Source organism: Petaurus breviceps, unplaced genomic scaffold (assembly GCF_028583685.1).
Source record: "Petaurus breviceps papuanus isolate PSGF00001 unplaced genomic scaffold, PetGlider_PUasm1.0 99, whole genome shotgun sequence".
Taxonomy (NCBI): Eukaryota; Metazoa; Chordata; class Mammalia; order Diprotodontia; family Petauridae; genus Petaurus; species Petaurus breviceps.
The window spans coordinates 26,612,951-26,627,160 of NW_027187465.1; the positions used below are offsets into that span (position 1 = coordinate 26,612,951).

The 14,210-nt window shown below is 55.0% G+C and overlaps 1 protein-coding gene across 7 annotated transcripts in view; it reads right to left on the minus strand.

Moving 5' to 3' along the window:
* The window catches only part of NCOR2 (nuclear receptor corepressor 2), a 109,455-nt gene that overhangs the window by 27,689 nt on the left and 67,556 nt on the right, over positions 1–14,210 (minus strand). For all 7 annotated transcript variants that reach the window (XM_069081564.1, XM_069081563.1, XM_069081567.1 and 4 more), the window contains 6 exons: positions 12,290–12,392; positions 11,224–11,328; positions 10,199–10,302; positions 6,167–6,317; positions 2,226–2,378; positions 485–571 (listed from right to left, as the gene is read on the minus strand). In XM_069081564.1, the coding sequence (XP_068937665.1) occupies positions 485–571; positions 2,226–2,378; positions 6,167–6,317; positions 10,199–10,302; positions 11,224–11,328; positions 12,290–12,392 (703 nt within the window). The remainder of the gene's footprint in view (positions 1–484; positions 572–2,225; positions 2,379–6,166; positions 6,318–10,198; positions 10,303–11,223; positions 11,329–12,289; positions 12,393–14,210) is intronic.

The window sequence follows — 14,210 nt, forward strand, 5'->3', positions numbered from 1 at the left end:
GTGTGTGTGTGTCTGTACGTGTATATCTGGGTCAGTGTATGTATCTGAATGTGTCTGGGTCAGTGTGTGTGTGTGTGTGTGTGTGTGTGTGTGTGTGTGTGTAAGTTGGTGTGTGTGTGTCTGGGTCAGTGTGTATCTGTGTGTGTCTGTCTGTGTGGGGGGGGGCAGACTGGACTGGATGGCCTCTCAGTTTAGTCCCATGCCCCTCTGGTTCTAAGTCCCCTTCCTTGCCCTGGCCTCCTGTGCCGGCCGGCCTCCAAGCTCACCTTCAGCTCCTGCGAGCCCAGCCTCCTACGGGGCGGGGCCCCTGCTAGATGAGAGCTCAGGCAGATGGCAGGTGGTATGGGGCTGAAGGGGGTTAAGTGGCACCTCTGCTCCAGGACAAGGGCAATGAGAAGGGCTTGACCCAGGGCCCCCTGCTGGGAGGGGTGGCTGTCCAAGCCCTTGCTCCTGCGCCTTCCCATGCAGAGCCGGGCCAGGTTACCTTGTGTGATGGAGCCCCGGCTGTGGTGCTGCTCCTTCAGGTGGTGGGGGCTGTGGCGGTCAGGCGGGATAGCGCGGCCCATGAGACCTAGGGAGACAGCAAAACTACGGTCAGAGGGGCGGCCGATAGCGGAAGGAAGCGTGGCCTCTGTCGCCGCCAGGAGGAGTGGCCCGACGGGCTGAGCGGAGCACAGGCTTTGGGTCTCACCTCCGTAACGCCCAGCTGTGGAATCACTCAGTCCTCCTCCAGGACTAAGCTGCAGAGCAAGTGCCCATCTACACCGGGCAGAGGGCGTTTCCTCACTGGCAGCTGTTTATAGCAGTGAAATCACAGGAGCCGACCAGAACACGCACACTTGACTACTGACCTCACCCAGGCACTGTGAGCAAGACACCTGAAGTCTCAAAGTGCCACGTAAATGTGCGTCGCAGGCCTGGCCATTCCTGGGTTACTGCTCTGGAAAGCGAGACCTGTGATTTCAGTGGAACAGGCACTCCCAGGTGAGGAAAAGCCCTCCACAAATGGGAACTGGTCCCTTCTCTGCCTCTCAGTCTTAGAGCAGCGGACAGCACAGACCCTGGAATCCAGACGACCCAAGTTCAAATTCAGGCTCAGACACTTAGCGGCTGTGTGACCTTGGGCGGGTCACTTGGCTTCTGTGTGCCTCAGTTTCTCCATATGGAAAGTGGGTTTAATAATGCCCTCACTTACAGGGCTGCTGTGAGGAAAGCCCCTGGTAAACTGTAAAGGCCTAGCATAGGGTCTCAACCTGGGGCCCACAAACTTGGATGGGAAAAGATACACCCATACTTCACTCTACCCAGCTTCCTTAGTGAGTCTCTGCATTTTCTTTCGGACCTTTAGAAGCAGTGTGCTGAGAAGGGCCCCGCCCCGGGCTGGCCCAGCCAGCCTGCCAGAGGGGCCCACAACACAGACGAGGTGAAGAACCCTTGGCTGGTGGGGTCCAACTGCAGCCATGACTGAGAAAACCGCCAAGGGGCACTGGCTTCACTGACTGCATTTTTATTCGTTTTGTTAAGTATTTCCCAGTTACATTTTAATCTTGCTTTCTGTGGGGCTGTCTGACCCCCTGCCCTGAGCTCCCAGAGGGCAGAGCCCACATCCTGTTCCTGGAGCCATGGAAGAAATGCTGACCAAGAGGCAACAAGAAGAATTTATAAATCACCTACTGTATGCCAGGAACGGGGGACACAGGGAGTGAGGGGATGGTGCTGGGCTGGGAGGCAGGGCCCCCTGGCTTTCAGTCTGCCTTACATACCTACCGTGGGACCCCATAAGTCACTTAATCTGTGCTTCAGTCTCTTCACCCCCAGCTCTAAATCCCTGACCCTATAAGCTTACGCTAGTGGCATGGGCACAAGGAAGAAAGACGGTGCTAGACTTGAGAGTCAGGAACACCAGGTTTGAATCCAGCCTCGGACATTGACTAGCTCTATGTCCCTGGGCAGGTCACTGAACCTGTTCGCCTTCGTTTCTCACCTATCTCAAAAGGTTACTGTTTTAAGGACTGTCTGAGATGCTTTCAAAACCTCAAGTGCTGTGGAAATATCAGCTTCAAGGGCCAACAATGCTGGGACCTCTGCCCTGCAGAGCGCCCTGAGGACAAGGGGCTGTGCTCCCACCACCCCAGGACTCTCCGCAGTGCTGAGCTCAGGGGCGCCCACAGAACGATGTGGGCACTGGTGGGAAGGGAAGGAAGAAAGGGCCCACGCCCACCCACCTTCGATGCTGGTGGGGAGGTCGCGGCTCGACAGCCCCCGGCCGATGCGCCCCTCCATCATGTCGTAGGTGCGCTTGGAGGCAGATGTCTCATGGGTCGCTCCCGAGCTGTTCCTTCCATCCTCTTTGGAACACGGAGACACGGACATCACACCTGGAAGCCAAAGACACATATCCATTGGCGTGGTGTGTGGGAGCCCGGGGCCATAGAGCTCCCCCCTCACTGGGGCCTCCTCGCCCATCTGCCTGGCTGACCAATCTCTCTGGCCAGGGGGTGAGCTTGGCACACCATTGCCCTTCTGACCCTCCGGCTTGGGCCCCAACACTCGGCTCAGCTGCCAAAGCGTCTTGTTTGCACAAAGGTCTGCACTCCCCTGGGTGACTAGACATGCTCACTCAAATCCACCCACTGTCTGTGGTTGGGCTCTGGATCCTGACCATTGCACTGAGTTACAGACACTAGGCATCTGCTTTTTCCAGGCGTGTCTCCCCACCTCCCTGCCCGGCCTTCTCGAGTCATTTTTTTTGGGTGATTTCCATGAACAGGGGATGGAAAAAATTTCCTTCTACTCTGACCTAACTGGGTCAGTATGTCTGTGTGCATGTGTGTAAGCAGGACCATGTGTACACGTATGTGCTCAGGAGACTGTGGGAGCACATGAACACAAGGGAACCCAGTCCAGTGATGGGAGAAATAGGAAGGGTCCTGGGGCCAGCTGTCCACTGGTCAAGCTGCTGGGACTTGAACTGGACAGACAGAGCAGTGCCAAACCTCTGGGCCTCTACCTCCTCATCTGTAAAATGAGCAGGGCGAGCTCGATGGCCAGGCTGCTAAGGTTCCTTCCAGGCCTAGAGCCTCTCGAATCAACCCTTGGATCCCCTCTGCACCCTCTGGCAGGACAGCTAGGCGGTCAAGCATGGTCAGGGGTCATGTTCTTGGCTCAGCCTCCACCCAGACCAGGAAGAGCTGAGCATCTCAACCAATAGGAGAAGCCTGTAGAGCCCAGCAGCAGCAGCAGCCTGGGGCCTGGCAGGAGCATCCCTCATGATCTCCGATTCCCAGAGAGTGTCAGAGTGGGCAAAGCTGGGGGAGTCTGGCAGAGAAGCCCCAACCTCAAGATGACACATCCCTCCCCCGGGGGCCTCTGCAAGTTCATTTTGTGTGTGTACGCGAGTGCACAAGTGTGTGCGTGCGAGTGTGCATGCGTGAGTGCATGTGTGTGTGTGTGTGTGTGTGTGCACGAGCACACATGTGCTCGCTCGCCAGGCGGGGCTCATTAAAGCTTCTTCTTGCCATGGCCCTGGCTGCCCTCAAGAACCTCCCCTCTGGCTGGAGCTCCCAACAAGGCCCTCTATTCTGTTCCTTGCTGGGCTTGGCCAAAGGGCTCCCTGGTCCAAGGGGAGAAGCTCAAACCCCAAGGGACATAGTCCAGGGGCAGCAAGGTGGATATTGAAAAGCCAGTTTTAATAGTGCAGCTATAAGTGTTAGCCATGAGCTCCCAGAGAGCAGCACGGGTGTCAGGCACACTCCTGACAGATGGGGGTCCGGGCAAGCTGCTCACCCCAGGGGCTTTTCTCATTGGACTCGACAGATTCCCTCCATCACAGGCCTCCCTGTCTCAGGAGACTCAGCATTGGCCTAGGGGCTAGATTGCTAGACATGTGGGTAAGGAAGATTTGGGTCAGTACCCTGCCTGAGGCACTATGTGACCCTGGACAAGTCACTTAACTTCAAGTTTGTAAAATGGGGCCAAGAATAGCACGGGGTCATTTTAAGGATCAAATTAAATAATTTCTGGAAAGTGCTTTACAAACCTTAAAGTACTATATACCTGCTAAATATCCATTTTCCCCACTCCCATTTTCTGTCTGTGCTCCTAGCACAATGCCCAGCACACAGCTGGTGCTTAACAAAGGCTTCTTGGAGTGGCCTAGGTCCAGTTAAGTCAGAAGCAGATCGGGTGAAGCCCCCCTGCCTCCTAATCACTGGCCACATCACAGCAACGCCCTCTTCCCTTCATAGGAATGGCTCTGAGTTTGCATCGGCCTGCCTAGATTCCCTCATTCTGACTAATACAGGAAAGAGAGAGGAAATGTCCTCATTTCACGACCCAAGACTCTCACAGGTCAGAGAATCTGGCCTCTGGTTTGGCGACAGGCCACTGGACGCCCAGGCGGTAGACTTTCAAAGCCCCTCACTCTTGTGCCCTGGAGCTCCTGATGAGAGCAAGCCCTGGCCTAGGGAAAAGTCTCACAGCTGTTTGTCAGCCACCAGCCCAGGACGGGAGCTATGTCCAGCTACAGGAGAGATGTAACGAAAGGAAGAAGGCCTGGAAACACTAACAACAAAAAACAGCAAACCACCCAACGGAACTGAATTGTAAAGATTAAGCCTGGCCTGGACAAGATGAGAATGCATCATTGTCTTTGCAGAAGTGGGGAACACAGTATAACCTGTCAGACACAGGCTGATGTGTGACATTTTCCCTTCTTTCTGTTAAATATGTTTGAGATGAGGGGGCTGTCAGTAATGGAAGAGGGAAGGATATATTTCTAAATGAATGATTTTTTAAAAAGAGTATCCATTTTTTAAAAAGCCAGGTATGGAAAAAACCCAAACGAACAAAACCAGCTGTTCACTGACCTAACAGCTGGGAAGTAAGAGGCCTGGTAGAGAGCTGATCTTTAATGAGACAGGAAGGGCTAGAAATATTCTTGGGAGAAAAAAACAAAAACAAACCCCTAAATCCCCAACTTTTCTCCCTTCTAGTGTGTAAAGGTGGGGTCAAAAACATTAGCCTTGACCTTTAACTAGACAAGACCATTTGGCAACCCATCGAATAGTCAGAGGCCTTCCACTAAGTGCAAAAAGACTATGAAATTGGGAGGACAATAACAGCCAATCAACCAAAATTTATTAGGTGGGTGCCTTCCCATCAGCTCCCCAGCATTCTCCCTCCCCAGGAGAGCAGGGGCTGGGGGCAATGCCTGCACTGGGCACAGAAATGACTTCTCCCCCCACGGGCCTCTGGGAGTTTTGTTTTCCTGAGGCCAGCTGCTGCCTTGGGTGACCAGAGCTCCCTAGAGGCCACCCACACATTTGGGGACAATGCTGCTTTCTCTGCTGATGAGAACTTGGTGAGCATCTCCTGGCCCCTGGGCCCAGAGACAAGCCTGCCAGGCCCCACTGACCTGCTGGCACTGGGAGGGATGGCTGAGAGGCTCCACGATTGGAAGAAAAGGATTTCTAGCACCCAGGAGCTGCGAGCTAGCAGCCTGAGCCCACTATCCCCTGGACTGTGTGGCTTTGTGAAAGGCAGCCCACAGACACCCTGGGCGATGCTTTGTTCTTAGTGCCATGTGCAGCAGCTACGTAAGGCTTCTCAGTTGATAATCTTGGGGAGGATACTGGTGGGGGCTCGAGCCCCAGGCATTAGAGAGCTAGCCCTGACTCCTCTGGGTTATATGTTAGTCCTAGAACCCCAAGGGGGGAGATATAGCCAAGCTCTGGGGACCTAACTTGTCAGAGAGGGTAGGAAATGAGATCGGGATCCTCAGACTATACAGGTCACACAGCTCCCTAAACTGGAGAGAAAAAACATCGTCCTCACCCTCACTCCAGGGTTTCCCATGTTTCTGGCTGCTATTTCTTCCCTTCCAAGCCCAGTCGGCTGCCTGACAGTCTCCCTTTATGAGGTTTTTATGAGCAAGACCACTTTTCCATATTCTAATTCTATGTTCTTGAGCAAAGGACAGAGAATTGTCCAAGAATGTATGCGTGTGGATTCCCAAGCCGCTCATCTTCCATTCTTTTCCAGCTTCCAAATGGCCTGTGTCTATTCTGAGAAGAAACCTTGGAGGCTAGGCCAACCTCCTGGCCTCTTCTAAAGTGTCTCTGCCTATAGCCCCACGCGGCTTGTGTCCCCAAGCCCTCTGGCTCACCATCATATGAAAGGACATGCCCCTTCTTTCCTTCATAGATGACGTGTCCTTTGGGCAGGCCGTCTTCTCTGCCTTTGTCCACTCGGCTGGGGCTGTCTTCTCCGATGATCCTGGTGATTGTTCCTTTGTAGAGGACATCAGCTGGAGTGCCCTGAGAGAAGCCACCAAGAGGGAGAGATGTCACCATCTGGCACTGCACCCTCAGGGGTGCCTGCATGTGTGCACACAAGTGCTCATGTGTGGGAGGCAGTGAGCAGGAGGAGAGGGAGCCGGGGCCGGGAGACCACCGGGAACAAGGCAGACTCGTGGAGCCCAGATCCACAAGGACTAGGTACTCAGACGGGCCAAAAATGAGACAGGAGGAAGGAGTGCATTTGTAATGGTGGGAAGGCTCCAATCCTGGCCTGGTACCTGCCTTGTGTACAAAATGAGGCTGGGTTAGATGGCCTCTGGCTGAGGGCCCGTCCAGCTCAAGATGGATGATTTTGTGCTTTCAGGAGGGGATGAAGAGCTTTAACACCGGGCTTGATGGCAGGATGACCTGAGCTTGAATCCTGCTTTAGACTAGCTGAGTGACCCATGACAAGCTACATAAGCTCCCCCATCCTTGGAGTACTTGTCTCTAAGGATGAGGGGCCTGGACGCTCCTCTCCTTGCTGACCTCTGGGGAGCACCTACTTGGACAGTGTCCACAGGTGAGGATGTGGGAGTGAATGTGAGTCAGTGTCTAGCTCCCACCACAGAATCAGAGACCTACAGCATCTGCCCTTGGACCACATCAGACCCATGGACTCAGAATTCTGGTCTCTGCTGGGAAGAATGTGCCTGCCTACTTGGCTCCCCAGATCCTCTCTGAATTCATTAAAGGAAACTCTTCTTCCAACTGGCTGATATTGGCCCAGATGGGAAGGTCAAACACTGCTGCCCCAAGCCCCTTTCCCCTGCCTCGGGCCCCTAGGAATTTTGTTTTCCTGAGCCCGGCCACTGCCTTGGGTGACCAGAGCTCACTAGAAGCCACCCACACTTTGGGGAACAATGCTGCTTTCTCTGCTGACGAGAACTAGGTTGGCATCTCCTGGCCCCTGGGCCCAGAGACAAGCCTGCCAGGCCCCACTGACCTGCTGGCACTGGGAGGGATGGCTGAGCACTAGCCCATGGGCGAGAAGCCAGATAAAGCAAGCCGTGCCCAGTTCAGGGTGCTGCCAGAAGCCTGGATTGTTTCTTAAGTCACTAGATGCAAACCCAAGACAGTCCTCTGAAAGTCTAAACTTTTAGTAAGGACATAAGGAGTCCCAGGGGCATCACCCTGGAAGGCGAGTGATGTGTTTTCCTTACAATGACCCTGGCGTTGGGGAGAGCCCCCAGGTAAGAGGTGTGGGCTCAGAAGTCCTTCCTGCCATCCTAATGTCACCTTTCTGTGTTCCCTTCCCAACTTTTGCTTTCTTCCGTGAATTTCTAAAAAGTTTGCAGATACTCTTTGCTTTCTTTTCTAGCCCCACCCCCACCCCTTATTGTAGCCCCACCACAAGCTTGAAATTCAGTCATTAGAAATTCATTCCTCTGGCAGATTTGCAACCTGGTTCATTCCCAAAGCTAAGACTCATCCCCAGCTTACTATATTACAACTATCAGAGATTTCAATCTGGAAAAGCCTAAGAATTTTAAGTCATTCCCACCCTAATCTGAATGAGTTCACCAGCCAGGACACCTCAGGAACTGTGTCCCAAAAGGACCACTGAACTCTATAGTTGGGGAAATTCTTGCTCTGGCTGCTTGCTACCCCTGCTGACTTTGGGCATGTTACACCAATTCTCTAAGTCAGGTTCCTTCCCACTCAGATGGTGAGGGTCCCAAACCAGACCAAGCTCTACCTAGGGTGAGATGGCCAAGGCTCTGCCCCAGGGATCCCCCAATTTAAAGGGCACTGATGGTGCTTGCATTTCCTTGGCAGGAGGAATAAAGGACTCACCCCCAGTTAGCGAGAATCATTACAAGAGGCAGCTGTCCCAGGAGCACCTTCCCTCCCCTCCTGTCCTACATCAGGTGGGCTCCCCAGCCTGCCCACTCCCCCACCCCGGCCACTTCCACAGGCATACAGAGTTACAGGGAGTTACAGCTCTGGCACCTGACACTCTCAAGGGTCCTTCCCGTACAAAATCTGTGACATTCCAGAGTCTTTCTTCCTAACAAGAGGAACTTGGTCAGCATTTTCCTGAGAAAAGGCCAGAGAGGGCCAAGGTTAAGTCTTTTATTCTCAATGGAGGCTCCCCAGGAAGATGACCTAGCCTATTATCTTCAGGGTCACACTAATTAAGAGGCCGGGAAGAGAGGGGTGAAAGCCGCTCCCGCCTCCCCCTCCACACAGAGGGCTCAAAGACATTCAGCCACGACACCTGGATCCACTAGGGTGCTTGGGGTGACCTTGTCAGGGGGAGGCAAGCCGGCATATGAAGACAGTCTTGAGCTGAGTCAATGGCAGCTTCTGGGCAGAGGACCAAGAGAAAATGATCATGGCGACCCGATTGTTGTGGGGAAGGGGAGGGAAGGAGCGCCTGGGGGCGCTCTCAGAGAACCCACCCCACGCTGCCTACCTGTGTGGTCAGTGCTCTCTGGAGCATTGGTCAAGGAAAGGCAGTTATGCTATTAGGGAATCAGTTCAACAACCGTTTATCAAACAGCTCTGTGCCAAGTGCTGGGGGAAATAAAAAATTTAAAGAAGCAACGGGCCCCATGGAGTGACTTTCTCCTGCTTCTGACACTACCTGCGTGCCCACCCTCGGCCTCAGTTTCCTCTTCTGTAGAATGAGAGGGTTGGAGCCCCGAGGTCCCGGTGATGCTATAAGCACTGGGCAAGTCACTTAAATGCCCCTGGGCCTGTGCTCCAGGCTCCAAGAGCTGGTCTCCCCTGTACTGGGCCATCGCCCCCAGCTTCCTACACTACCGAGGCCCACCCTGCTGACACTGCCATGGTCTGCCCACCCCCTGAACCCCAACCCTGCCTCCTTACAGCCCTGGAATCCCTTTCCAGTGAAAGATCCCTCCAATTTTCAGAGGTGGAAACTGAAATTTAAAGAGAGAAATGACTTGCTCAGGGTCACCAAGCAAATGGCCAGGATTTGAACCCAGGTTTCCAAGGGACTGCTGAATATTTAGGGTGGGAGCCTAGGTTAGGCCCCAGATTTCCCTTTTAGCCCTGAGATTAGCCACAGTGGGCTGTGGAAGCTAGAAGGCTCTGAGTCTCATCCCTGTCCTGTCTCAGTCCTTCCTTATCTCCTTGAGGCTGTGGGTGGCTTCCTCCTCCCCCATGATGCCCTGAGGTGGGCGGGGTATTGACAAGTGCCAGAGGCTGGAGTCAGGGGACCTGGCCCGAATCTAGAATCCTGCCTAGGGGACCCTGGGCCAGTGAGGACTTCCTTGGGCCTCAGTTTCCTGATCTGTAATGTAAACAGGCTTTGCCAACTGGCCTCTGACATCCCTTTCAGCTCTGACATCTCTCGTTCTTTTACCTACCGTGTGAAAGGCAGAGAGAAAGAAGATGATGACCAAGACCAAGGAGAGAGCTCCTCATCCTCAGCTTCTAAATCGGGGGGGATAGAGGAGAAAGTGGCAGCACCCCCAAAAATTCCTTTGCCTTTACTTAGGATCACAGATCCAGGGCTGAAGGGGTCCTCAGAGGCCTCTAACCCAAGCTCCTCTTTTTACAGATGAGGAAACTGAGGCAAACAGTGACATGTTCAAGGTCACGTAGTTAGAAGTGTTTGAAGCTGGACTCCAGGCCTGGTGCTCTGTGCACTATGGCACACCTAGCTGTCCATATACTACATACAGACACATACACATGTATATGCACATGTACACACCATGGGGCTCTCCCCACTCCGCTGGAAGAGGACTGCCCACAGTGGGCAGCAGGCCACTCCACTTCTGCGGGGTGCAGCCCCAACTAGGACAGGAGCCATGTGCTGGGCTGTTCCCGGTCAGGCCAAGCCCGGGCACCCTCCCTCTGCCCTGGCTCCTGCGGGGCTCACTTACATGGGTGATGGAGCCTCGGTAGGTGATGGGGCTTTCCGAGGGCGGCCGGCTGCTGGGGATGCCTTTGGTGATGCTTCCTCCCGGAGCGGAGCCCAGGCTCGTTCCTATGAAAGACGACATCCTTGGTGATGGGGAGGGCAGCCCAGGCTGGGTGGGATGGGGGCACTTCAGAGATCACTACTGAGGCCTTAAGCCCTCCTCTCACACCCCCCCCCCCCCCAGGAACAGGTCAGAGCGCAAGGTGCTGGCCTTACACACAATCTGGTTCTCTCTGGAAGCCTTCCCCAATTACTATTGTAATGATTTCTAATACATATAATAATGATACTGCTTTTTATTTACCGACACAGTAATTATACTGTCAATTTTAAAAGTAACACTAATTACCTAACACTTATAAGATACTTAGGGCTGACCCAGCCCTTTCCTCCTGAGGGGAGGCATTTCAGGCATTATTACCACCTTCACTTTAAAGATGAGTGGACTGCAGCTCAGAAGACCAGAGTCCAGAAAGGCCGTGCGCCCAGAGGTCACTTCAGACGGGCCCCTCTCCCAGCAGCCTCCAGGAAGCATCGACAAAGGGTTCTAGACCCAGAAGGCGCCTGCTCCGAGGGAGGACGGCACCTGAGAGGTGGGAGCTGATCCCTGGCTCTCCTCTATGGAAAAGCAAGGCAACTTGGGGAAATGGTCCAACCCTAGAGAGATGGACGGCAGTAGCCAGGGGCAGGCCCTAAGTTCCTATCTGACAGATGGAAAAGTAAAGGTCCAGAGGGACAAAGGGCAGATCAGAGGCTGAGAGGTCCCTGCCCACATACAGAACAAAGAAAGCCGGCGCAAGGGTCAGAGGATTTGGGTTCAAATCCCACCTGTGTGACCTTCTGTAGGTCTCAGTTTCCTCATCTGTAAAATAGCCTCCAAGGGCCCCTTCCAGCTTGCAGAGCAATGATTCTATGACCAGAAGGTCTCTGAGGTCCGTGCCCGTCTTGGCCAGGGCATGGGATCTCCCTCCCTCCCCGGGGCCTTACCTCTCAGCACCGATGTCTCCTGGGTCGCCGGCATCACCAGGGTCTCGGGCTGGCCAGCCTGGCTCCTCGGGGAGAGCTGCTCCTGCTTCACTCCAGGGAAAGGCACTGCAAAGAGAAGTGTGTGATTGGGGACAGGGTGAGCCTGGGGAGCCCTGGGGGCTAAGAAACAGAACTGCAGGGAGATGTTGGGGACCCCCAAGGGCGGGCCCGTGTGGAGAGGGTAGCATGCTAGGACAGAAGGGACATGGCCTGCCGGCCTCAGCTTCCCCTCACCCTTCTCTGGGCCCTCATCTCCTTACCTCGAGGGCCCCCTCTCCACATCACTGTCAGGGGAAGGGTCTCTACCAGGGACCAGTCAACAACTCCTTTGGGGTGAAGGTAACGGGCAGGCAGGCACTGGCTCATGGCCAGAGGGTAAGCTGACCCATAAAGGCCAGGGAAGGGGGAGGGCAGCTGGGGACCATGCCAGTAACAGCCTTCGGCTGCAGCCCGAGGCAGGCAGTGATACTCTCAGAGCCAGAATGTTAGTCCAATGGGAGGGGTGTGGGATATTCAGGGATCACATCCCGTTAGGTTAACGGCCCCTCCTCACCACCTGGAAGAGCCTGTGATCAGGTCCCTTGCTGAGAGGAGGAAGGAGACCATGTGAACGCATGGGGTCACATTTTGGATAAAAAGAGAGCCCCTGAAACCTGGCAATGGTTCCCGGATGGCTTTTCTTCCCCTGCGCCTCTTGATTTGCCTGAACACAGACTTCCAGGTCAAACCCAATGGAAAATGCGTCAGGGGAGGAAGGTTTTCCTGGAGCTGGCGCTCTGGGCAAGACCTTGGGTGGGGGAGGGGAGGGAAACAGCCCAAGATCCACCGCGCCACCTGGCACCATGCCTGGGCCTCCTCCCCACCCCTGCCCCAAAGGGGAGTATACTCCCCATCATGGGACACTTTCTCAAGCAGTCGGCATGGCCACCTGCTGGAGAGGGAGGGAGTGTGGCCTGCGGGACCTCTGAGGCCCCTTTCCAACTCCTCCAAGCCAGTCAGACGGGGTCAAGGGAGCCCCAGCACTTACCCAGTTTTTTGGGGTCCATGGTCAACGGCAGACCCATGGTGATGGAGCCCACAGGAGCTTTGGCGTGCTCAGAGTATGGGGCATGCAGCTGGATTGGCACTCCCTGTGATGAAAGAAGAGGAGGGGAATGGTACCCAAACCCAGGCAGGTGCTCATCCCAGTCCCTCTGCATTCACAACAGCCCTGGGTCCGAGGCATCGTGCAGTATGGAGGGCGTTACTGTTCCCATTCCATAGGCAAGTAAATTGAGGGCTTATGGATCTGCCTGGATGGGTAAGGCCTGGGAAGCGAGGGCAGGATCACTGCTAAAGGGAGGTCTGTCCAAAGAGGCTTGTGGACGGAGGTGGCGAGCCAGCTCAGTTTCTGGTAAACCCAAGGGCCTGGCATCTCTACCATCTGGTCGAATGGCCTGGGGACCTTCACTGGGCCTGCAGAGTTTACCTCTCTCTTCTTCCAAAGACCCAATGTGAAGGGGGTTGTGGGGGGGGCCAAGGCCCTGGGATCTGCCATGACCTCGCGGCCCTGTCCCCTGGATGTCCCAGTGACACGGTCTCCCTCATCACTTCCCGGGGCTGGCTGCCAGCTCTGGCCCCGTCTCCCACGGACACAAAGGTCCTCTGTCCCCGTTTCCAGGGTGACTGTCCCTGGGCGGATCAGGAGCTGACACTGGTTGCTATTTTTACCTCCTGTGAATGCCCCCTCCCAGTCCCCAGCCCTCCCACCCCCATCTCATTTCCTCTGGGATCCTCAGCTTCTCAGCTGCCTGCTGGCACCTGCCCAGCCCTGGTATTGTCTCGAATGGAACAAGGTCTGGTCCAAAGTCCCTCCCCGCCCTGCTCTGTGCAGAGTCCCAGCCTGGAGAATCCTGGGACTGACTGTGACCCGTCCAGACCTTCGGACAACGATTCCCACCCGCTGTTCCAGCTTCCTGGGGTTTAGTCTCTGGTCTGGAGGGAGAGGCTGGGCAGCTGGGAGGATCCAGGGGCTGGGCTGGGGAAGCTGGAAAGATCCAGGGGCTGGGCTGGGGAAGCTGGGAAGATCCAGGAGCTGGGCTGGGGCAGCCAGGAAGAACCAGAGGCTGGGCTGGAATGGGGCAGCTGGGAGGATCCAGGGCCTGGGCTGGGGCAGTTGGGAGGATCCAGGGTCTGGGCTGGGGAAGCGAGAGCCCCCCTGGGTCATCCCTGCTGTGCCTCCTGTTAAGGTGGGGGTGGGGAACCTCAAGGTTCAGCCCCCTCATTTTACAGATGAGAAAACAAGCTCAGAGAGCAAAAAGCACTTGCCCAAGGTAAAACAGCTAAGCCGAGAGGCGGAGCTGAGGTGTAGACTCAAGAGTTTGGTGCTTTCCACATTGAGCCATGAGGCTCTGGTTAAGCAGCCTTGTCCCAAGGCAGCCAGGTGGGCAGTACAGAGGATGCTGGATGGAGTCAGGAAGACCCGAGTTCAAATCCTGCATCAGACACTACCGGCTGTGTAACCCCTGGGCAAGCCATTGCCCCGCTGCCTGCCTCAGTTTCCCCATCTGTAAAATGGAGGATAATAATAGCCCCTGCCTCCCAGGGTTGTTGTGAGGATCACAGGAGAGCACACATGTGATGTGCTTTGCCCAACTTACAGGAAATGCAAACTTTTAGCTTTTCATTATCCTGATTGTGGCTGGAGACACCTCTGCAGGCCAGGACCTACCTGGGTGCCTTAAGCTGTCCTTAGATGGGCATGAAGGGAAGATGCTAGAGTTTTCCAATGGATTTGTCCCTTCCTGCCCTTAGACTAGGGACACAAGGCTTTCTATTCCTCCTGTGACCCATTCCCCTTAGCTGTGTCATTTTTCTCTGAGAGAAAGTAGAGAGAGAGGGAAGGGGAGAGATACAGAGAGAGAGAAGGAGGGGGAGAGAGAGAGAGGAGGGGGGGGAGAGAGAGAGGG